Source organism: Macrosteles quadrilineatus, unplaced genomic scaffold, assembly GCF_028750875.1.
Source record: "Macrosteles quadrilineatus isolate MER2022 unplaced genomic scaffold, UCM_ALF_1.0 Scaffold_9__3_contigs__length_116548681, whole genome shotgun sequence".
In the NCBI taxonomy this organism is placed as follows: Eukaryota; Metazoa; Arthropoda; class Insecta; order Hemiptera; family Cicadellidae; genus Macrosteles; species Macrosteles quadrilineatus.
Window position 1 is genome coordinate 30,841,041 of NW_026542602.1, and position 24,120 is coordinate 30,865,160.

At 34.2% G+C, this 24,120-nt stretch overlaps 2 protein-coding genes across 2 annotated transcripts; one reads left to right on the forward strand and one right to left on the reverse strand.

Moving 5' to 3' along the window:
• The first annotated feature begins 2,492 nt into the window (after positions 1 to 2,492).
• On the forward strand, positions 2,493 to 17,061 carry LOC129002814 (anamorsin homolog). The gene is made up of 6 exons (XM_054430890.1): positions 2,493 to 2,758; positions 10,468 to 10,621; positions 11,032 to 11,197; positions 12,313 to 12,469; positions 16,104 to 16,225; positions 16,788 to 17,061. The coding sequence occupies exons 1-6, from the start codon at positions 2,596 to 2,598 to the stop codon at positions 16,899 to 16,901; spliced, it is 876 nt and encodes a 291-aa protein (XP_054286865.1). The 5' UTR covers positions 2,493 to 2,595; the 3' UTR covers positions 16,902 to 17,061.
• A 772-nt stretch (positions 17,062 to 17,833) lies between these two features.
• Positions 17,834 to 22,434, reverse strand: LOC129004305 (uncharacterized). Its single transcript, XM_054432835.1, has 3 exons — positions 22,310 to 22,434; positions 18,653 to 20,659; positions 17,834 to 18,035 (listed from the first exon to the last, which is right to left on the reverse strand). Exons 1-3 carry the CDS (start codon positions 22,341 to 22,343, stop codon positions 17,938 to 17,940), a joined length of 2,139 nt encoding a protein of 712 aa, XP_054288810.1. The 5' UTR covers positions 22,344 to 22,434; the 3' UTR covers positions 17,834 to 17,937.
• Between the last annotated feature and the right edge of the window lie 1,686 nt (positions 22,435 to 24,120).

Genomic DNA, 24,120 nt, shown 5'->3' on the forward strand with positions numbered 1-24,120 from the left:
TATATGGTTTGGGATAGTGCTTATCGACGTTTTTTATTTTCTTTGATCGGTTCTATTTTAGTTCTTTTCTTTTCGTTATTTCTTTTTAAAGATTTTGTCAACATATTGTCTACGATTTTAGTCTCACATACCCTTTATACTTTGCCACGTCTTTTATGTATTTTACTCCTTAATTATAATTTTTCTGAGACAGTGGGGTATTTAAGAGACGATAAAACATTGAGTTAAAAGCCAATCTTTTTTGTTAAGGAGGGTGAAGATAATCTTGAGTAATAAACAACTATTTTTTGCGTTGTTCTGTAAATGCCAAGTTTACCAAAATTGGTTTTCTATAAATGCGGACTGCCCGGACATGTCATTCGTGCAGTGCAAATCTGTGGCCACAGTCGTAGTTAAATATTTTTTGTGTTCCGCTTAAACAATGTTAGTTCGTGTGTTCGTGGTAAATGTTTTGACGACCTCGATAACAGTGATAATTAGTTGATGTTCTTGACGAGGATATGAAGAAGGTGATATTGTCGCCGTAACGATCATAATCCACTCCAGAGGAGGTAAAGGAGCCACAATGACGTAAATTGTGTTGAGGTAAATTAACCTATATTATTTATATGTTAAGTAACGCAAGACTACACAAAAATAAAACTAATTAATGACTATCATCATTGACTATTGGATACTGAACTCAAAGATATACAACTTATTTATTTAGGACCATTTTGTCCATTTTGTGTTGTTGTTTTGTATTTTTTAGGTCTTGTGGATTGTCGAACTACTCAATCTCCGCTCAGTGCGGCATCTTCATGGAGATTTTCTTACACTGTACTCTTCATATTTACATTAGATCTTCTTATACCCTTTGTGGTAGCGGTTGCCCGGCAACGGCGATACGAGTGGTGGGGTACAGTTGGGCCAAAACTTATGTGCGCGCGGAAGGTTTGCTACTAGCCGAACTAAAACAAAAAAACATACACCGGTTATTGGCAGGTCTATGGGGTAGGGGCGAGTGAGTAGTAAGACACTAATGTTTTCACAATAGTACCTCCACTAACCCCTTCGCCTAGACCCAACCAGATCTGGTCGCGCGCACAGAAACTTTGGCCGAACTGTACCCCACCGCTCGTATCGCCGTCGCCGGGCACCCGCGACCACAACTCGGCCACCTTTAACTCCAGGCCGCGTCCTTCGAAGGGGCAACGTCGCAAGTTGTGTTGTTATAGATGTTTTGTTTGGAGGCAGCTAATGGCATTTGCGTAATTTTTAACAATACGACACTTAGGTTACTGGGCTATGAAAATATTGACTCCATTTTAAATGTACAGAAATATATTTTCAATTTATATTGTTTTGGGTTTCAATTCTATATGTTTTATTTTCAACCTTTTAATTAATTTATATTCATAAATTTAAATGAACAATACGCGAATGATCCGGTGTCACCTGTCTACCATGTTATCTATGGGACGTCAGGCGCTGAACAACTACTAGCAAAGATTAAACATACAGGAGTATGTTTAATCTAAGCTACTAGCAACGTTGCCAATTCCACCAGGCCGCGGCCTTGACTTAAAGGTGGCCGTGGACAGGGCTATGGCACGGCCGCCTTTAACTACACGCCGCGGCCTGGTAGAATTGGCAACATCGCAAGTGGTGTTGTTCAGTGACAGACGTCCCATAAGATAACATGGCAGACAGGTGACATCAGCTCATTAATTCGCACTTTATTGATTTAAACTTAAATTTTTAAACATAAATTTATTAAAATATTGAAAATAAAACATATAGAAATGAAAACCGAAACAATATGAATTAAAATCTATATCTGTACATTTTTAAGCGGAGTCAATATTGTCATAATCCAGTAACCAATCTTTCGTAAATAAACAAATACCATTTTAGCTGCTTCCAAACAAAAACAGCTGTTACGACACCACTTGCGATGTTGCCAGTTCGAAGGGCGCGGCCTGGAGTTAAGGGCGGCCGGTGGGGCACACGGAAGATTTCTCAGGTGCCGTTTGACGTCACTAACTGCTGCGTCTGAAGAAACAGACAATTTTATAATTTTCTATTACCGTATTAAATTAAACTGTCATAACCTAACCAAACGTGCTGATAATGGAAAAATCGAATAAAGGTTTACTAATCTAAAAAATAGTTTTGTTCATAAAATGAAATTATAAATGCCTAAAATTGAATTTTATAATTTTTTAATTATAAAATTAAACTGTCATAACCTAACCAAACCAACCAAACTTGCTGATATGAAAAAAATTTTGTCAAAAAGTCAATGCTATCAGCGGGATTCGAACCCGGTGCAATAGGATTATCAGCCCTTCACGCTATCCACTATTCCACCGAGGCCGATGGCTCATACCGTATCGTTGCGGTATTGGTGTTCCCTCAAAGTGACATCAGCAGTTAGTGACGTCAAACGGCACCTGAGAAATCTTCCGTGTGCCGTTTCGTTTCAATTGTGTTGTCAAAATAAAATAGATTGTCAGTCATTCTCATTGCATTCTCATTCATTCTGTCATTCAGTGTCGTCTGAATTTCAGTCATTAGTCATTACAGGTTAAGGCTTAGGTACCAAATTGCACAATGACTACGAGTCAATTATTTTCCAGCGAATTAGTTGGAGAAAAAGCACTACTGATTTGGCAAGACGGTGAAGGTAATCTGGAGGAGATTATTGACAATATAAAGAAAAATCACGTTAAAGTTGGAAATGTTCAGCTAGAAAATATTGATAGATTGACACTAGGTAAGTAGGCCTATCTACTTTCTAGTCTTTGAAATGGCAAAACCAATATCTGGCCCTATTGTATTTACAAACAATATCAATTAAAACTTTGGTAATTATATCGACCTCCGGACCTCACGCGAAATTAAAAATTTTTTTTTCCAAAATGTTCGAAATTTCACGCTGATTTCAAAAATGGTTGTCGTTTTTTTCGGAAACGTCCCGTTTTCCCGGAAAATGGGAAAAACGGGAAAATATTTTTTTGCTCAAAACCCATGTTGTGGGTACTCAAATTGTGCGGAATTTCCTCCTGAACAAGAATATGTAAATTTTATTACGATCGGACCACTATTAAGTAAAATATCACCGAAAAACGGGAAAACGGGGAAATTTTTCTTTGCTTAAAACCCATGTTGTAGGTACTCCTGAACAAGAATATGTAGTTTTTATTACGATCGCTTTTAAGTAAAACATCACCGGACAGGTTACCCAACCTAACATAACCCAACTTAGGTTTAGGTTAGGTTAGGTTAGGATTGGTTAGTTTAGGTAAGGTTAGGTTAAGTTAGGTTGGTTTAGGTTAGGTTGAGTTTCGTAAGGTTAGGTTTGGTTAAGTTTGGTTAGGTTAGGTTAAGTTAGGTTAGGTTAGGTTAGTTTAGGTTAGGTTAGGTTAAGTAAAGTTAGGTTGGTTTAGGTTAGTTTGAGTTTCGTTAGGTTAGGTAAGGTTAAGTTTGGTTAGGTTAGTTTGGTTAGGTTAGGTTAGTTTAGGTTAGTTTACTTACAATACTCATGTTATTGATAAACTAACCCAACCTAACCTAACTTAGGAACTTAGGTTAGGTTAGGATAGGTTAGTTTAGGTTAGATTAGGTTAGTTTAGGTTAAGTTTGGTTAGGTTAGGTTAGTTTAGGTTAGTTTACTTACAATACTCATGTTATTGATAAACTTACCTAACCTAACCTAAGTTCCTAAGTTAGGTTAGGTTAAGTTAGGTTACACTAAACTAACCTAACCTAACCAAACTTAACCTAACCTAACCTAACAAAACTTAACCTAACCTAACCTAACCTAACCTAACCTAACCTAACGAAACTCAACCTAACCTAAACCAACTTAACCTAACCTAACTTAACCTAACCTAACCTAAACTAACCTAACCTAACTTAACCTAACCTAACCTAAACTAACCTAACCTAACTTAACCTAACCTAACCAAACTTAACCTAACCTAACGAAACTCAACCTAACCTAAACCAACCTAACCTAACCAAACTTAACCTAACCTAACCTAACGAAACTCAACCTAACCTAAACCAACCTAACCTAACCTAAATTAACCTAACCTAACCTAAACTAACCTATCCTAACCTAATCTAAACCTACGTTAGGTTATGTTAGGTTAGGTAACCTGTCCGGTGATGTTTTACTTAAAAGCGATCGTAATAAAAACTACATATTCTTGTTCAGGAGTACCTACAACATGGGTTTTAAGCAAAGAAAAATTTCCCCGTTTTCCCGTTTTTCGGTGATATTTTACTTAATAGTGGTCCGATCGTAATAAAATTTACATATTCTTGTTCAGGAGGAAATTCCGCACAATTTGAGTACCCACAACATGGGTTTTGAGCAAAAAAGTATTTTTCCCGTTTTTCCCATTTTCCGGGAAAACGGGACGTTTCCGAAAAAAACGACAATCATTTTTGAAATCAGCGTGAAATTTCGAACATTTTGGAAAAAAAAAATTTTAATTTCGCGTGAGGTCCGGAGGTCGATATAATTACCAAAACTTTTCAACAGTGTCAATGTTTTCATTTGTAGATTTGCTAGGCCTAGGTCACACCAACTTAATTAACTTTATGTAAGTTAGGCTACAGTTTGTATCACATGCGAAAAACCAGCTTGCGCATAAGTATGTTTACAAAAATTAACCCTTACCGCAATGCAGATGAATATATTCATCGAAATTCCCTTTGTGCAAAAGCAATGGACGACTATACTCGCCTTTTAACACGTTCGCTACTGAGCTTCGCATATATTCGACGCCACGGTCATTGCCACAGACCGAGGTATCCCTTTGAATCTTGCGCATAGACCGACTGTCACTTGGTTAACAGTACACACAGACCACGAGCGAAAACCTGTAAAACAGTGATCATTTACATTGTAATACGCTACAATCGTGTTTGTAAATAATTCATTCTTGTTTTTTTGTATTTTTTATAACCTTTTGTAATGTCGCATATTTGTGACGCCCTGTTTACAGTATAGACAACAGTGAAAATTATCATAGTTTTCTTGAAATAGACCATGCGACAGTTCAATTTTGTTTGTGCTTTGAGGTGAAAGTAAGTTAACAGAACAGATTATTCAAAACAGTTTATAACTGAACAATAATATAAAAGCTACATAGGATAATGCAGCATACATAGGCCTACATACAGTGATGCAGAAAAGTAAAGACCAGTTTTTTCAACTATCATTATGACGTCACCAATCATCATATCCACAGACTAAGCGACGCAGTTGTGTGTCAGACATCTCTGTAGACCACTACAGGGAATTCAGTGCCTTTAAATAGACCGTTACAAAGATATAAGCATTTTAATAGCATTAGAACCCCGACGCAAATATGCGACGGCAGACTATTTTAATGTGACTAACCGTCGCATGTATGCGACTGCAGTCTATGAGTGGAAACTGGCCGTCGCATATGTGCGTTGCTGGTCCATATGAATGAAAAATTTCGTACTGTTGCAGTAGCGAACGTGTTAAAACAGAGTGCATCGGCTGGTCTTGGTAAGCTGGAATCCAGTTTTGCCTTTAGAGTGCAGCAGCTAAGTTATTGGGAACATCTCTCATGATGGAAAATCACCATAACTACGTTCCACGCCATCCAATGTACATCCGATTGTTCTCGGGAATGTAAAACAGGCGGTGCGCTCCTGCGGTAAAACACCTGCTGGTCTCTGCTATGGGAGTCGCCAGGCTGTGGACGGACTATCTCGCAAGTAGGCCTAAGGTAAACTGCCCAAATACCGTGACCTTAAGGACGGTTCTCTTGAAATTGCTTTATAACAAATAAAACCACGGCTTTTGGAACAAATATTTTTTACCACTATAATAAGAACAATTTTCTCAACAAAATGATGGTTTCAGGTTGTATTATGACCAAAAAATGTATTTTCTATGGCCGTTTTTTATCAACACTCAATTTTCCTACTATTTCCTAATTCCGTGATTCACAGAAAAAAAGTCCGTGATACAGCAATTTTGCAGCTAAAAGTTACTAAAAAAAACCAGAAACTGCCTAATTTCACTTAAAAAATAGGAAAATGTAACCTCAAAAACTTAATTGTACCAGCAGATGACGATGACAGGTGAAATAAAGATGTTTGTAAAGAGCAAGAAGAAGGATTAAATGCATCACGTCCATAGAGGCTAGGCTAAACTCCAATAAAAATATTTTGTTGTTGCTCCAATTCTATTTAATAAATTACTTTCCCATTTTTTATCTATAAATATAAACTTTTATGGAGATTGGAAAAGGAGGAATATTAGGTTAGGGTACCTAAATAATATAACAAAACACAAGAAGAAAGTGTAAAAATAATTTATTGAGTAGTCTACAATAAATTGGTTACCTACTAAACAATAACTAAACAAATCACAGACAATACCATACTAAGTTAGGCTAAGTTAAATTAGATGAATAATTTAAAAATATTTAAAAAGAAAATACATAGGTAATACCCAACATTTGTATGTAGGCCTACACTCCACTATAAAAAGTATTGAACATGAAATGCATAGCCACCAGTGACTCATGCAGGAGGGAATTGGGGTATGAGCTCTGGTATGTTGGGCAGAATTTTTTCATTTCAATATCTTGAGTATTGATTGGTATGCCAGCAATGGCATGTGACTCATGTTGAGGGAATTGGGGTGTAGCATTCCAGCCCCGTCACCATTATGCCCCCAGCATAGCAAGAATGGCCCTGCCGTGGATGTGATTTTTCAACATTTAAATGCATTAAAATTCTTAAAATGCCCATAAACTAAAGTAGCCTACACCAATTTATTAAAGAAAAAATTAATTTCTAGTTGAAAATTATTAAACTTATTGAAATTACAATTAAACTAAAAGTGTTTTAATCCACGTTTGCAGCTTGCCTGTCTGTTAAATAGGCCTAGCCTAAGAATTGAGGTTGATTTATTTTGGTTGTACATATTTATTGGACAACCCAAACTAAAAACGGACTTTGGCAGTGAATTCAGCCCACTCAAAAGTACTTTATTACCACATTTAATAGTCTTATTTCATAAAATATTATTATTTTTAGCTAAATTAAAATTATCATGTGCATTCTAAACACCGTGATCCTGTCACGGTATTTAGAAAATAACAATCTTACATTGCTAATCACCGTGATGCAGTTTTCTAAAATATAATTTCAATGACCAGCTTAAAATAGGTTTATAACAAAACAGTAACACATATTTGTTCAAAATATACGTCTATTGTCTATGTAACATAAGTTAAAAATATACTAAACTAAAGCTTATTCCACTCACCTCTTTCCTTGTTTCAATCACTAAGAACCTTAAGGAAAACACCTGTTTCAAGAAACGTCAACATTAAAACTGATAAATGAGCCAGACGACATGGCACCAGCAGCCATCAAAGACATTTAAAATAAACTCCAAAAGTTAAATTTACTTTTTATATAAAGATTAAACGTCTTTGACCAGCAATATTATTGTTATTGACGGGAAAATACAAGAATCACGGTATTTGGGCGAGTCACGGTATTTGGCAATTTACCTTAGGCCTATTTAACTTAGCCTAGTTCATTTGCAGACTCCGCAAAAAAATTAATTCCTGCATGCGTTTGTTATTATATAGTGTTGTTATATTATTATTATAATTAGGACCTATATAAAAAAATACCCCCGCCAAAGCAAACCTGCTGACTATGCGAATTTCAACTTGTCTGATTATATTTTTATACTCAAATATTTCCATAAATAAGACATATTTATTAACAAATTTAAATACCGGTAACATTAGATTTAATGAGTGCATAGGTTTGCTACTACGGGGAAGGTAAAAAGTGTTTTTTGACCATACGTCAATAGTATAGGATGAAATAAATAAATTTGCCAAATTTTATCAATAGGCCTATATATCTATAAACAAGAAAACTACAACAGTTTTCATTTTCTCCATCTATCTATATATTAATAGGCAAGCATGTTTCTTTAAAACCAACCTTTTTTCTCAGCTTGTGTGAATCGCAGGGAAAATCTACAAGTATTGTTGGAAAGATTTTTTCCTGTAGATGTGCAGAATCCCAAATAAAATAGGCTAAAAAATAAGCACCAAAAATGAATTTGAAAACTTAAGAAAAATAACATGGGAGTTATGGGTTGCCATGATGGTGACAAAATAACAACAAAATATAAACAGAAAATAAAAAACATATTCCTAGGCCTATCACATTTTTTATTTACAGTGTGGGGTTATTAAGGTACATTACATATTGTAAGAAACGGCCATGTACCCTAACTTTGCCTGAATAAATAAAGAATTTTTCTTTCATTTGTTATTTTTTCATTTAATTTCATTTACATATTTTTGGTTGAGTTTTCGACCACTGGACGTCCTCTAGTAAGAATAACATGGTAATTTTAAATTACACTATTTTTTAATTTTCTCCGTGACCGTTAAGCATACAACAGTGCTTCAATATACTAAAATGATTTCTTTTTTAAGCTCTACAAAACGGTTTAAAAAGAAATTGCAAAATTTTTTGTTTTCTGGGTCAAAATGAGAAAAACCTATTTTTACCCCATAAAACCCCCTATAAACCCCCGTTCCCATGGTCCAATCATGCTGGTTCGCAAACTCGCTAGAATAAACGTAGGTTTACACGTTTGTACCAAATTTCATCAAAATCGGATCATTTTTGTTCGAGTTATCGTGCTAACGGACACATATATGTATATAAAAAAATATATATATATGAATTTGAACGGATGGTGTTTTTGGCCTCTAGGGACCTCAAAACCAAAAAGTAAATGGGTCCTGGGTCCAGGTCTTACCATGAGTACTACGGTTATAGCTTATTCCCTATATAGGAAATTCGCTAAAATCAGCTTTACGGTCAAGGCCATCCAACATATCTGTTGGGCGGTAAGGGATTTAAGTCACCTAGGCTGTGAACACTTTTTCCATTGCCGTACTGGGAGTAGGCTATAGATATCGTATACTACTGTTTATAATTTGTTATTTTACAAACCACTCGATTGTTAATTGCACAGCTGACACCAATTACTTCAAGGAAGGAATGAACGACCAATCGAAACTAGTAAGTCAAGTGGGTATGGGGTAGGGAAAAATGGAGGACTGATTGAAAGCAAAGTAAAATCAGCTCATTGTTTTCCATTGCTTGCCCGGCCCAGCCCACCTTCTAAAAATGTTCAGTGTAGCCTTTAAATAAAAAAGTTTGGAAACTCTGGCGTAGGTTTAAAGCTTATTAGGCTAATAATAAGCAATAAGTCAAATTTGAAAAAGGTAGTTAACTTAGGTAGGTACGTAACAGCAACCTAATAAGTTAATGCAAATTACGCCATACAAATATTTATGACCCAAGTTGGTAAGACCCCTAAATTAAACAAGTTTAGGCCTACTAATGAAAAATTCTGTACTACATACATTTAAGATCAGATCCATCCATCCTCCCACGTTTGTGGGAGTTAACTAGACACTCAAGAGTCACTGTATCTATACACACTGTAGAAGCTACTTCCGCAACCTAACAAAAACCAACAACAGTCATTTTCACTAATGAAATCCACTTAAAATTGAATGCAATGCAATTCTTCAAAAAAGGTACACTAAAGGGTTCACAGCCAGATTACCGTATGCACGTGTAGGCCTGCAGAGCAGAGGTAACCTCCCTTCTACGCCCATGGAGGGTTTACTTAAGCATTTCACAACGTTACTATGTAAATCTTAAAGTTGGGTTTGGTTTTAACAATAAAGTTAGAAAATACCTCCATTCACAAAGCTGGGTGTAAGGCATTATCTATTTTAGAGACTAGCTTATATTGTCACGTTTAGCCAACTGCTGGCAACATCATAAAAAATAATCATGTCTAACTTAAACTATGATTCACTTAAAATGTGGACCTTAAATTATTTCCTGCTTTTTCCATTAAACAACACAGTTTTTCCATTGTCTTGAATGTACAATCTAAATATATTCAAAGTAATCCTAATAACAAATACAAACAACAATCTCCAAAACCATGCCCTTGTCAATAATAGGCCTGATTATCGTTTGAGATATTTATTGTTCAAAGGTCAATTTTTGTGTATAAAGTACCTGGTACGGTTGAATTCTCCTTAGGATATTCAGATTCCTTGGCGCATGGAAAAAGCTTTTTTCTTGGTAAATCTTTAAACTCTTACTGAACTTGGATGTCTACAGTAGTCCTTTCTCAATTACTGGAGGCTTTTGTCGGTTCTTCAAAGTACAATATGACACCCATACGTGTTGATAATCAAAGATGGTAAATTGACCAATTTCAATGGTTGGAAAGACCATTTGAATTTTAAGGTGTTTTAGTAAGCCTCAATCCCGGACATTAAAGATTTTGTTTTCATGTTTCACAGTCTATATTGGTTATTTTTATGTAGGTTATTAACTTAGTTTTTCTTGTTTCAGCAAACTATAGCGATTCAACGTTTGACATAGTCTTGTCTAATGTGGGAAAGCCGTACACATACATCCATTCGATTCAGATACTTGGGGAGGTTCTCAGACTGTTGAAACCTTCTGGCTCTTTTGTTTTTCGTACTGTTGTACAAAAGGGGCACAGGTACGTTACATAATCAATTAGATACCTTTGAATACTTTCTTGATTAACAAATCCAGTTTTGTTTTTTACTCTTACATGGGCTTACCCAGAAAGGGGCATGGGGGGCAGCTGCCCCCCCCCCCCTAGAAGCCAGGATAAGGTATAACAAATTGAGATCCAAGAAAAATGTTCTTAGTCTGAGAAAAGATAAGTAAGATAGTTCACAGATTTTTGATGAAATTTTTTGACACATGTTATAAATTTTTCATTAGTTTCTGAGTTATTTCTTCAATAAAATAAAATTCCAACAGTAGTAATAAAGACACCAATTTCTTGCAATATCTATAAACTAACAACTTTGTGCAATATAATACTCTTTATATTAGCTTAATTTTGTTGCTCTCCACTAAATGTAGCATACATTGTTGCAGGACAGAAACTGAAATCTTGTCTTCATTAAAAGTTTGTGGCTGGATCGAAACAAAGTTGTTAGATGTTGATTTGACAGGCGAGGAAAAGTCAGAAATAACATCTTCCTTGAAGGGTTCTGAACCATTCAAAGTGGTTGAAGTTGTGAGCAAAAAACCTAAATATGAGGTAAGAATGCCACTTTGGCTACAATTCAAAATCAGTTTTCAACAGTAAAATTTACAGATTAAATAAATTTTGATTCCATGATCTAATTTTTAAAAAGAGAAGTATAGTTTTCATTTTAGAGGATGTGTCTTGTATCTCATTTAGCCTATAGGAGAATATATTTGCATAATTTGTTGTCTCTTTAAAGTTTTGAATTAGATAACTTATGATTCAGCAATCCTTATGTTTTTAATGTAAGGCTGGGGACTAACTGTGTTCAAAACTTTTGTAAACTAATTTAATTACAATTTTTTTATAGCCTAAGTAAAATAATAATAAAAAAAGATAATTACTGTGTGTTATTTAATCAATTATGTAGGCTACCTACTTAAAACTTTTCCCCTTTCTAATGTAGCCTATAACCAGCCTTAATTTAAATTTATTCCAAAAAATATTGAAAAAGAAACAGATCCAAACAAATTTAAAAAAATATTGATAGAGTTTTTAATAAATTTAGCAATTTATTCTTTTGACGATTTTTTCACCTCCCTCAGTCGCTATGATAGTTGAAATTATCTTACTAGATTTGTAAAATGTATTTTGTTGTTTTTATAACCATTCCTCATGTTTTGCTGTTTTTTATCTTGTTGAACTATTTTGACACTATTTATTGTACAGTGTACATAAAAACGAATAAAGATATTTGAATTGAATTGAATTAATCATGCTGAGGCAAACTTAGGCTGATGAGGCTAGGTAATCTTAATCAGAAGTCTGTATGTTGCCAAAATGAAGACAAATTATTGATCCAAAAATAAGTTTTGGAAACTTTGGGTTTCTTAAGCATTGAGCTCTTGGACATAACACCTAGGCTAATTATATCTTTAAAACTGAACAAAATTCACTGGAGGAATATCAACAAACTGGCATGAATGCACTGCTACACCATTGTATTCAGATAATTTACACTTTACGTTACTGATTAACTTGTCCTGATAAAAAAATATTTCAATTCATTCATTCTTTAAGTATAAGTCCCTCGGTGCTTAATTGTGGGTAATATTTAGCTGTGTGTAAAAACAGCAGAAGATCCTTCTGTTTTACAGCATTAGCTCATCCCCGAATGTCTGCTGCAGGTTGGAGCTTCAAGCCAGTTATCATTCAAGAAGGCAGTGCCAACATCAGTAGCTGCGGTCTGGAAACTGGAGGACACTGTGGAAGATGACCTCATCGATGACGACCAACTCTTGGACGAGGAAGATCTGAAGAAACCAGACCCTGCATCTCTTAAAGGTAACCGGTAGTTTATTTCAGCGTGAAAAGCCTAAACGGATTAAGACCTATGAATTCAGTGGTGGTAAAATGTGTGTGCACATTTTTTGTTAGGTTAGGTTAAGAACAAAATTTACTTATAAAAAGTTGGGTTTTATTCTGAATAGTTGATTGAATTAAAATATGATCTGTTAAATTAGTTGTTAAATTTTGTGGTGTGTGTATAAACAATACTAGGCCTATATAATGAAGCACAAAATATCAAATAGGAAATGAGAGTGAAGTAACTCATTTTTAGCAAGCTTAGTAATGAAAAACCCACATCGTTCTATAAATTGTAATCTAGTTTAAGAAAAAAAAAAATATAATGAAAAATCTCATGATAGTGTCCAGCAATATAATTCTATAAATTATTACTTATTAGTGAACACTATTACATCTTAGAATTGCAATTTAGGCCTAATATTCTGTTTAAATAGTTGTTTTAGTTTGTAATTCAAAGCTAGATCTTTTAGCTAAATTTTTGCATTATTTATATTCATCAACTTGGTCATAGTGCTGTGACCGGCATACACGCTTTCATATTTATCATATTTTATTTTTAACCAAACATGTCAAGCATACTAATCAATTTGAACAATACAAAATCAAAGTATACTTAAAAAATAACTACTTTCCACTTCAATCAAAATGTTACACATTTCAAATTTTCATCCCAAAATATATCAAGCTTTTAAATTCTTTTTAAAACAATGATGTTGGCATAATAGTTACAAATGTAAATAATACACTAAAGCCCCGTTCACACGGGGCGAGTTTACAAGCTACACGCCGGCTTTTTTACACGCAGCTAGTAAAATAGCTCAGTGTGAACGACGTACTCGCTCAAAAGCTGCTTGTAAAAAAGCTCTGGAAAAAGTTGACGCTGCCGCTACTTTACACGCCAACTCGCCAGCTTTTGAGCGAGTAGGCGTGTAAAGTAGCCCAGTGTGAACACAGTTGCTTGTGCTTGTGCGCTTGTTACTCAAAGATGTTGGAGGATTTGGTTCAAGCCAGCTACTGAGCGAGTGGAAAAAGCGTCGTGTGAACGACTACAAGCGCACTCGCCGACTCGCCGGCGTCTTTCTCCACGTCGGCGAGTTGGCGAGTGGACAAGCTCCGTGTGAACGAATACAAGCAAACTCGCCAAATCGCCGGCTTCTTACACGCTGGCGTGTAGCTTGTAAACTCGCCCCGTGTGAACGAGGCTTTACTAGGTCTCTGAAAATTAAGATTAAAATTGCTTAGAATGCTAAGTGATAAGTGTTATCATAATGTTAGTTTTATTTCAATATCTCATATTTAAGTTTTTCTTGTTTTTGTTTTGTCCTAGGATGCTAGGCACGAGCCCGTAATTGTTTTTTGCATTACTTCAGGCTAGACCTAGGGGTTGCGGCACTATCACTTAGATAAAATCCATTGGTGATTTGGCGGGATTTGAAAAAAATTCTGTTCGATATAGTTTTATGTGATATTTGAATTAAATATTCAAATATAGATTATATACTTTATTAATGGAAATCTTTGTAAAATATTCTTAAGACAATTAAATCATAGGTATAACCCACTTTGTTGGACACTGAAGATTACATATTGTTACAAGGGCAATATTGTTGAAAAGCTCATACATGTTATAACTTAGCCGGTCCAAGTCGATGCCTAATTTAGTACCCAAAGAAAATGCATCAAAATTCCGATTCGATTTGATTCAGTGGTGATCAAAAAACTATTCAAATCATGGGGGAATCAGTATTGCCGCTAACACCTGCAGAAAGTCAATGCAATGGGTGCAGTACAGGAGCACATGGTTGTTGTTGTGTTTCCTTTGCGAAGGCGTTCTTATTTAACTAATTATTTACATGTAAATATTGCTTTAATTGTTTTATAATTTATTTTTGACATCACAAATGATGAGAAGTTTATGTTAAGTGTAAGCAGTGTGTGACATGTTTTACTACTGTATACATCCAGCTAAAACAAGTCACCCCAAAATCATAATAAAAAATATCACGAGACTAAAAAACATTGTTACTTGATATTTAATTAGTAAGACTGATGTTTTATACTGATAAATTTAAATTTGGTATTTTTTTAAGTTCTACTATTGTAATTTAATACTTTTAAACTAGTAAGACTGATAGACTGGTAAATTTGGTATCTTTCAAAGTTGATCTATATCGTAACTGATATCACTATGTTTCCTAATTAAATTAATGCATCGCACGCCCCTAGATTTTCATACCGATTACTCCACAAGATGGAAATAACCTAATACAATACGATTTATTGGCCCTACCTACAGGAATCGAGTAATTTGATAAAACTCAGAACAGCTAGTTTAGATGCCTAAAGACAAATTCTGGCAGTTTCAATGGTATAAATCATCTTGTTTACAAAATGTCACCTGGCCACCTATTTCTTTCATCCCATTATAGGCCTCTACAATATGAATATGCATTTTAAATCTGATAATTTTAAAATAAAACAGCAATTGTGTCGATTTGAAATGCCTTGAAGTGAGATTGGCGGCCAAAATTTACAGACACTGGTTTTGAGTTCAAAAGCTACATACCACCTAACCTTCCATTGCATACTATAATTTACTGTACCTTATCTTACCTCCGTGGCCACTGAAACCTTAAGAGGATTTAGACCTCCCATTCTCTTCTATCCCCTGCTTCTTCTAATGTAAATCTCAGTCTGAAGATTTGATTCATTACTCGGGTTTTCCACTTCATTCTTGGTCTTCCAAGTGGTCGTCTCTCTTGTGGAACTCCTTGGAATACACTTTTATAAGTTAATTTATTCTCTCCACCACAGCCTGCCCATCCAAGCCTTTTACTTTTGGAAAGCACCCCTATATATTGGTCTTTTCACATTTCTCTTAGCTCACTGTTCTTTTGTATCTCAACTTCAGTTATCTTGAACTGGTCTGTATATTTTCTCTGTACTCTATTCTCAAACCCATCAATAAGGTTTTTTGGTTCTTTGGTCAGTGCCCAAGTTTCTCATACGCACATCCAAACATAAAAAAGAAAAAGAAGTATAAACACGTAAACCTCTTATATCTTAAACAATTAAGCGATAGTTTGTTGAAAAAAATATTTCCCAAACATGAGTTAAAACTTAAATGGCATAAACTTATACTTACATATATTGAATTTACGACAAAACTTGATTTTACGCAATTTTTTGAGATGTATAGTTCAAAATTAAACATTTCTAGATAACGCAAGTTCTTTATGGTAGGAAAAAACTGAATTGTAAAGTGAAACAGCATGTAGGCAAACACCGACAATCTATATTTTTTGTAAACAAATAATTTGTAACATCAACAATTCAATGACAGTTTGACACTGGCTATTAATTAAACCAGCACTGAAACGACTTTAAATTGTTAGCGTCGGCTACTAGACAAAAAAAAAATTAAAACTCAATATCTAAAAAACTGTAACTCTAAACTATAATTATGGCTTCAATATACGCGTCCTTACAAAATTATCTTTCTTTCAACACAAAAATCATGTAAATCCGTCAAGATGTTGATTCAGAACTGTGAAATATAATACTATGTCAGGTTTTAATATATATGATTGACATTTGTGGTTTGTTTCAGTATGTGGAACGACAGGTAAGAGGAAGGCTTGTAAGAACTGTTCCTGTGGGTTAGCAGACGAATTGGCATCTGAAGGGGAAAAGAAAGAACCAGCTGAGACCAAGACATCATCATGTGGCAATGTAAGTAAAACATGTGGTTACTTAACATTGTAATCCAAACAACATTCTGGTTCAACCCTTTAATTACCAATATATTTGACCTTACTGGAAGCCCTACTGCTTTGTTTTTATGCTCTGTAAAATGTGTTTTTCAACAAATTCTTTAAATATGCAACAATTTATCCATCATACATAGCATGTTATTGCAACATTTCATATTAACTATTAGTCGATGGATTATTTTTTACGGGGTGGGGGGTTGAGGGGGAGTTGTCAACCACGACCACTTGCGACAGAAAAACAACCATGTCCATGAACATTCTTAGTTTGCTGCGTCCTTTTCCAACAGCTAGAAGCTGCTCTAGTGTGGCGGCCGCCTGAGACCAGGTTGCAAATATAAAATGTCAAATCCATGTTAAACACATAAGAATTATTCCAAAGGTGCAAAATAAGATTTTACTCTTGAATTCACTACATGAACATTAAACTATTGAACAACCTTAAATAAAATAAATTTTTTGTCAAAGCTAATAATGTATTATGAATTATAATATTTGATAATAAAAAAAAACTAATTTTGCAGTGCTACTTGGGCGATGCGTTCAGATGTTCCTCGTGCCCTTACCTCGGCATGCCAGCATTCAAACCCGGGGAGAAGATCCAACTGTCCGACAACCAGATGAAAGCCGATGCTTAGGCTGTCTTGGTTTGGGTTAGGCCTATATATTGTTTTTCAGTTGTTAATACAATTTATTACTATAATTAGGCCTAGTTGTAAAATAATAAGCGATTTAGTGATAATAAATCTTAATCTATAATGAAAAAATAGACAAATTCAATAAATATCTGATACTTTATTGTATTATTTTTTTATCAAACCTGAGTAAACCATTAACTTAAATGAGATGATTCTTTCCTCATACTCACAGTAAGTTTTACAACAAGACAAGTTGGTTTCACCTTTAGAATTCAGATCTCTCTTCTGTTATTGATCATTATTTGTCTTCATTTCTGTTGTTTTTTGTCTCCTGATCACAAATTTAAATTAATCTAGAGGTTAAAATACCTTTAATCCGTCAATGTGATCAAATATCACCGATGAGCGGCGACCGGTTTCAGCCCAGCTGTGGGGCCATCTTCAGGCGATGAGGGAACATAAATATCACTCCAAAGAGGTCAAAAAGTCTATAAATACGTCACGAGAAACAACACATAAATACATTTTTTACAAATACACGTGTGGCCAAAAATTAACTGCGCAGCTGACGGTATGCGTACATTAAGTTGCTAGTCTGGATATTTGATCACATTGACGGATTAAAGGTATTTTAACCTTTAGATTATTTGTCTTTTGAGTTATTACTAATAATCGTGGAGAAAGGAAAAGGTAGTCTTAGCAAACAGATTTGGCCCAATTCATCTTAACACTCATCATCAATTCATTGCCGGCTAAAAGTATCATATCTTTCAAACAAAATATTTATTCATCTGCCAAAAATCCAGATGTTTCTGAAACAATAATTTATTTTAGTCTTTTACTGTACAATTTGGCTGTAATAGGGTTTTAGTAGGTATTTCAGTCTCATAAATTAGATCAATGACTGTCAAAGGAAAAGAAAGGTACAAAAATTAAGTTTATTAAAAATTTGCTTTAATAATTTTATTACATGTGAAAGTGGAATGTAAGTTAATTTACTTGAATTTCCCGAAACAGCTTGTCTTGTCAAGTATATTCATTTTTGTGGAATAATATTCACATACTTTGTTGGTTTGCCTGATGAATGCTTCAGAAGGAATCCTACGCATGTGTCCATATTTTCAGATTGAAAATCTGTAAACATAATAACAAAAGTGAGTTTTTAAAATTCAATAATTATAATTTTCATATAATTCTAATAAGAAATAATAACACCAACATCAAATATTACTGTAAACAACATACATATTAGATATTACCATCTCTTAGACATTTTTCGAACTCTGGTTGCAAAGTTTTTACAGCTAAGCATGAACAGAAAGTACAAATTTTACTAGGCCTACATTATTAGACTCAATAATGGACACCCTTTTTCTTTTTATATTTTAACTTTTCCAAATTTAAATATTCCTAACATTTATTAACAGTAAACACAAAACTAGTCTGTATTTTTGCAGAGAGAACAAAACATGTTTACCAGTCAGTAGAGAAAATAATAATGAAGGTTCCAGCAACAAAATCCTCTATGCATTTACAATTAGGAACTTTAACACTTTAACGATTATAATCTGTTATCAGCAGAGAGTACAGGCTACTGCTTGATAAAAAAAACTCAATTCTTTCACAATAATTTGAACACTTTTAACTTCTAAGTGTTTAACTTTTAACAACTCTCATCTCTTATCCAAACACGTAACTCAATTTCCTGACCAACCCAATCCTATAATAATTAGTAGGCCCTAATTACTTACTTGTTTTATACAAAATGTTGTGATTCTTTCGCTCACAGTCATTGATGAATATAATAAAATTTGTTCTTTTTCTATCAACTCCACAAATGGGTTCAACTCTTTCGCTACATAATCTTGGTTTTTCCTGTTGTCTTTTCAGTGATGCATGCTGGTTTCCAGAGAATCGTTTGTCCCAAGGCATCAACACAGTTGATCCATCATGCACATTTAATTTAGTTTTTGTAATTTTTCCATCTGCTGAAGATGCTAGTTCTCTATCAAGATAATTTATTTTATTTTTATTATTTAAATGGTTATGGTGCCTCTGGTGTTTTAAATTGCCATTTTTGAAACCTCCAAGCATCCATTTTGTGCTGGGGTAGGATTTTATTGTGTCCACATTAGACACATAACTTTTTTTCTGCCCGGATGATAAATATTTTCCTTGTTGCTCAAAAGCTTCTGGAGAAAATACTTCTTCTGTCAAGTCTTGCCTATTGAGGTTTTCAATCGTCAGAGTATCATCAAAGTTTTTAAAATTTGTTTGAGATCCTTCTGATTTTTTGTCTTCTTGTTTTTGTTGTGGTTTCATATTCTTGTTATTCCAAAAATTTGAATTTCCAAAAAGGGAGAATGTTTTGAATGGTGCAATAATTTCTTTTAATGTTTGCAGATGTGTGTCATGTTTTGATTCGGTTTTCAAGTTTTGGGGAATATAATGTTTGTTTACAATGGGCGGTACCTGTAGGTAGTTTGGCAAGTGGTTTTCATTTTGACTATTTAGGGTAACTGTTTTGAATGGATAATAATACACATTCAAACTTTCTAGTTTTTGCTGGTCATTTTTATTTGATTCACTCTGCACCTTTTTATTTTCAGCATTTTCTGTATCTTTGGAAGAAAATAGTCCAACGGATGGTCCCTCTTTAGGATTTTCAGCGTTGATGGATAGAAAATCATTAAGACCGTGATTTTGGAGATTCTTCTTTGTTAGTTTATCATCATATTTCTTTGATCCTAACTTCAAAAACTCATCTTGATTATCTCCAACTTCTGTAGTTTTTGTTTCAGGGAGGAAAGCTACCCTAAGACTTTGTGGAATCTCCACTTGCTGATTCGCAGATTCCTTATCTTTATTGTTGAAGGTCAATGGTTCATGAGGGTTGATTTCAATGGTCAAATCTGTGTTTTCGTCATTATTCTTGATAGTTAAAGTATCATCCAAGCTCACATGATTGGTGAATGTAAAAGTTGGTTTGTTGTCATGTAATGCCTTATCCTTTTTAATTGATTGATGTTTTCCATCGTGTTTGGCACTACCTGATTTCTTATCCAGATCGATTATGATGATCTCATCACTGTTCTGTGGTGTTTTTGGAAGGTCACATTTAGAGTTGTCTATGTTCAAAGACATCACTTGACTTGTCATCTCGTGGAAAGCTTGAACAATGTGGTAAGCTGAAGACACAAGTACATCAGTACCTGTCATTTCCCTGTGTGCGGTTTTCTCTGTTATTTCTCTCACAGCAACTTTCACGTTGTTTGAAATTATGTTCAAGAAATTAGCGTTGATAGATTTCATAGTAGTTGCGATATAATCTTTGTCACAATTCTCTTTCGCCAATTGATTTAAGGAGTTCAACACATAATGACTTGATATATTGACATATTCTGCAGTGAGTTTGATTATTTGTGTTGTTTTGTTGAACTCCTCAACAATGTTAGTCAGCATGTTGAGATTGTCTTGCGGAAGGTTGCCTGAGACCGGGATGTTGTTTACAGAGTCAATCAGATGTTGGGCTGATATGATAGTTGCTACTTTTAACGGTGTGAGATTCATCGCATCTTCAACTTTTGAGATTACATTTGTGAAGAATGGTATAGTTTCCACTACCACATGGTCACCGACGTTGCTTTCCTCCGTTTTTGGAGTTTTTGTCTCCATTTCCACCGTTTTTTTCACCTCGCCCACCCCCTCCGTTACGAATAGGGTAGAGAATGCTGATGCAAGACATGATATAGCAACAACTGAAACAAAACCAAAGTTTGTACTGTAAAACATTCAGTATAACTTGGAGATTCACTAGATGATGTTTTGATTCTTTGAGTTCTAGCCGTAAAATTTGTTAGTTTTTCACTCAAAATTTTAGTAGGGGCATACTGCAAAATACACACCTGTACAATTGAAAATAATTTAATCAATTTATACAACCTGCCATAACACTGGTCAAAATTTACTTAATAAAGCAACAGTACCGGTGATAAATGTGATACAGTAAATACAACAGAACATTTAAATAGTTATTTGTGTAACTAGTGCTGCACACAAGAGAAATGTTTATGCACGAGCCGTAGGCGAGTGTGGAAAGTTTCTCGAGTGCAGCAAAAGCAGTTTGCACTCGTGTTACACATTATATTTTTCATACAGTTACTATAAATCATATATAAATAATTAGTCTTTCAAACACTGTACAACACTTTTAGGTTAGGTTAAATCCAAACATTGAACGAAATGGGAAACACTGCACCAGCTGATCGTAGTTATAATATCTTTAAGTGTTGCCAACTTATTTTCAAGCGTACACAGATTGCGTGCATAATTAAAGCACACTGTTTTGTGTTGTTTGCTTGGAATACTGGTGTGCACCAAAGTAAAAACTATGTGCCAGAGTAAGGCTTTCTGTACTATAATCTGTGCATGGAAGCCCACTTTGTCGGGTTACTGTTGGAAAAATAGTTTGTATGTATAACCGAAATCCGTAACTAGTTTAGCAGACATTAAAACATTAAATTTTTTTTAATAAGAAATTTCTTGACAACATGATTTTATATTAATCAAAACATCTTGCAATGAGCTCATCTTGAAAATGAACGAGCATTTGACATAAAACCACATTAGTACAGGACGTCTGTCGGACCAGCTAGTACAAAATAAAAAATGATTACTTTTTTTTATTGGACAACATTTTATTTGAAAAGAACATAATAAGGGAAATTTGAACATAATTTTGTGTTCTAGAAAGACGTTGATTGACGTTAGAAAATGAACATGGTTAGCGCGGAAAGGGTTATATGCCACGTACATCGTACAAGCTCACAGGGTTTCTCCAGAGAGCAAGAAAGTAGCGCAAACTGCTTGTTACTGTGCAAATGCCCCTGTTCAGCCCCAACATCAACAAAAATTATGCGGATTCAGTCAATAAGGAGTCACCCGATCAAATGTATCATTTTCCCGTCCGGAAAGGGTTAGTATCATTACAAATGTAAAACAAGTACAGTATTGAATTTTATTTAAAATTATTTAAATTTATTAACAAAATACAGTATAATATATAATCTAAAATTAGATGCCGACACTTGTTTTTTGCAACAATATACTTGGATTATCAAAATAGTTTCTTGATTTATATTACTTAAAGTGTCTTAGATTTTAGATGGCCTTTTACCCTATAAGTGTAACAAATTTTGTAAAAATCATTAACTCAAACAATTGTAAAATTTTAAGTCTAAAAATGCAGCTATACAACTTAAAGAATATACTATATGTTTTTACTACTAGCTCGCACACTTATCTATCATCCTGTAAAATTTGGTCTGAAGAAAAACTAAATCATGAGTAAGTTGCAATAAAAACTCAAAAAGAACAATCCAATTTTGATTAAAATACTATTTACTTACTAAATGAAACAGTTAGATGAGGAGAAATAAGCATTTGAACATGGAATGTTTCTGAGTAGTACCCTTTCTTTGGTGCAAACTGATTGAATTTTAGATTAAAATCACATAAGAGACAATTTGATATGAATCTTATCTAGCAATCAGGCTATATAAAACATGTGACTCATAGGGACTAAAAAAGAAAGTGCATTCTAGAACTATCACTCATATTCCCTGAGTAAGATGTAGCTAATTGATTGTAGTGCTGTTAAATCTGTCCTAAGCAGCATATTATAGCTTCTCATTAAACAAATTTAACATGTATTTTAATTAATAATATTTATTAAAACATTATTATTGTTTTTCTATTAAAAACTTGTTAAAAGAGTTTCACAAATGGTTTTCAAATAAGGCATATTTTGTAGCGTAACAATTTTTTAGACTTTCAAAATAGATAAATTAAAAGACCCTCTAAGGTTATTTAGAATGTATTTAAATAAAAACAAATTACAGTAGTACCTCAATAGCTTAGACTTATGGACTAAAGGGGTGTATAACTATCAACATGTAAAACTATAGGGATTTTACTGAAGATCAAAGTCTGACTTTGACTTACTGGGAGAAGGATGAGTTATTTATAGGTGGTGCACAATGGGGAAAACAAGAAGTGGGCTCTGGTCACTGACTGGCAAAACTTGTCAAGGACTTTTCAAAGTATACAGACTGTCCAACTATCATAGTTCCTTACTCAATATGTTGTAATGGTACAAGTTACTAATTAAATTTGGTGTAATAATTATCTGTGGTAAAAGTAGGCTGTGTCAAATCTTCTCAATCTAAAAGAAATATTGAGAGAAACATTAGTCCCAATAGACAAAAGCCAAGTTTAGCTCTGTGATCCAAGTTTGTGCTGCTTTTAAACAATTTTGAGTCAAGCTAAACCCACCAATGTAATGTTAGTTAAATTAAATTGTTTACTGTAAGACCCAACTGTCTTGAGTTTCACCCTCATCAGTCACAAATTATGCCTACCCATGGGTACAAAACCTGTTCCCAATTTTAGCAACTAACACACATCACTCACTGAGAAGAATTCGCCGAGTAGTGAGTAGGCCTACTGTATGGGTGCACAATAAGCTGTTCCAGGGGCCCTATTTTTGAAATGGTTGACTGTTGAGTTGAATGTTGAGTCATTCTATTTCCAATCGTTTCGTATTTTTGAAACGATTGACGGTCGACTTATCCAACCAAAACTACTCACCACCTACTGAGCTGTTGAGTGGATGGTTGACTGCACTTTCTTCTTCCTCTTTCGGTAAACAATTGCTCTTTTTGAGTCGACGCCATATTGTTATTGCTTTAATTTATTAATTGTGATTTAGAGGTTATGTATTTGTTGTCAATGTATTAGCACCCAATACTTTATGCGATTGTTTTCTGTAGAATAATTGCATTTTAATTTTATTTACTGGGTCAATACTAGACTATTTAATCAAGGGTTTTATCCTTGTTGGTATGTTTGAAAAGATTGTGGTAGAGAGAAACAATATCATAGTTTGTTTCAATACCATTCACCTAATAAAGGGATCAAATTAATTTAAGTTACGATATGCTTTCAGTGCAATGGCAAATAGCCGCTTTAACCTAAATAAAAACACAATTAAATAACATAAAACAAACGATGAAGGAAACTAAAATAAGTTGGTGTGTTCCGAAATAGAGACGAAGAAAGCAAATAATAATGTATTTAGGATATGCCTAAACTTATAATTAGCTACACCCTAAAACAAACATCCATAGTAAATTTTATTTTTAATACTTACTTAAGTTTA

Bases quoted from the DNA above. Each gene is read 5' to 3' on its own strand.
- LOC129004305 (XM_054432835.1), bottom strand. From the start codon at position 22,343: ATGCTTATTTCTCCTCATCTAACTGTTTCATTTA. The intron at 20,660-22,309 runs GTAAGTAAATAG...GTTTTGTTTCAG, and splicing joins TCATCTAACTGTTTCATTTA to TTGTTGCTATATCATGTCTT. The intron at 18,036-18,652 runs GTAAGTAATTAG...TTATGTTTACAG, and splicing joins CAACATTTTGTATAAAACAA to ATTTTCAATCTGAAAATATG.
- LOC129002814 (XM_054430890.1), top strand. From the start codon at position 2,596: ATGACTACGAGTCAATTATTTTCCAGCGAATTAGTTGGAGAAAAAGCA. The intron at 2,759-10,467 runs GTAAGTAGGCCT...TTCTTGTTTCAG, and splicing joins TATTGATAGATTGACACTAG to CAAACTATAGCGATTCAACG. The intron at 11,198-12,312 runs GTAAGAATGCCA...TGTCTGCTGCAG, and splicing joins GCAAAAAACCTAAATATGAG to GTTGGAGCTTCAAGCCAGTT.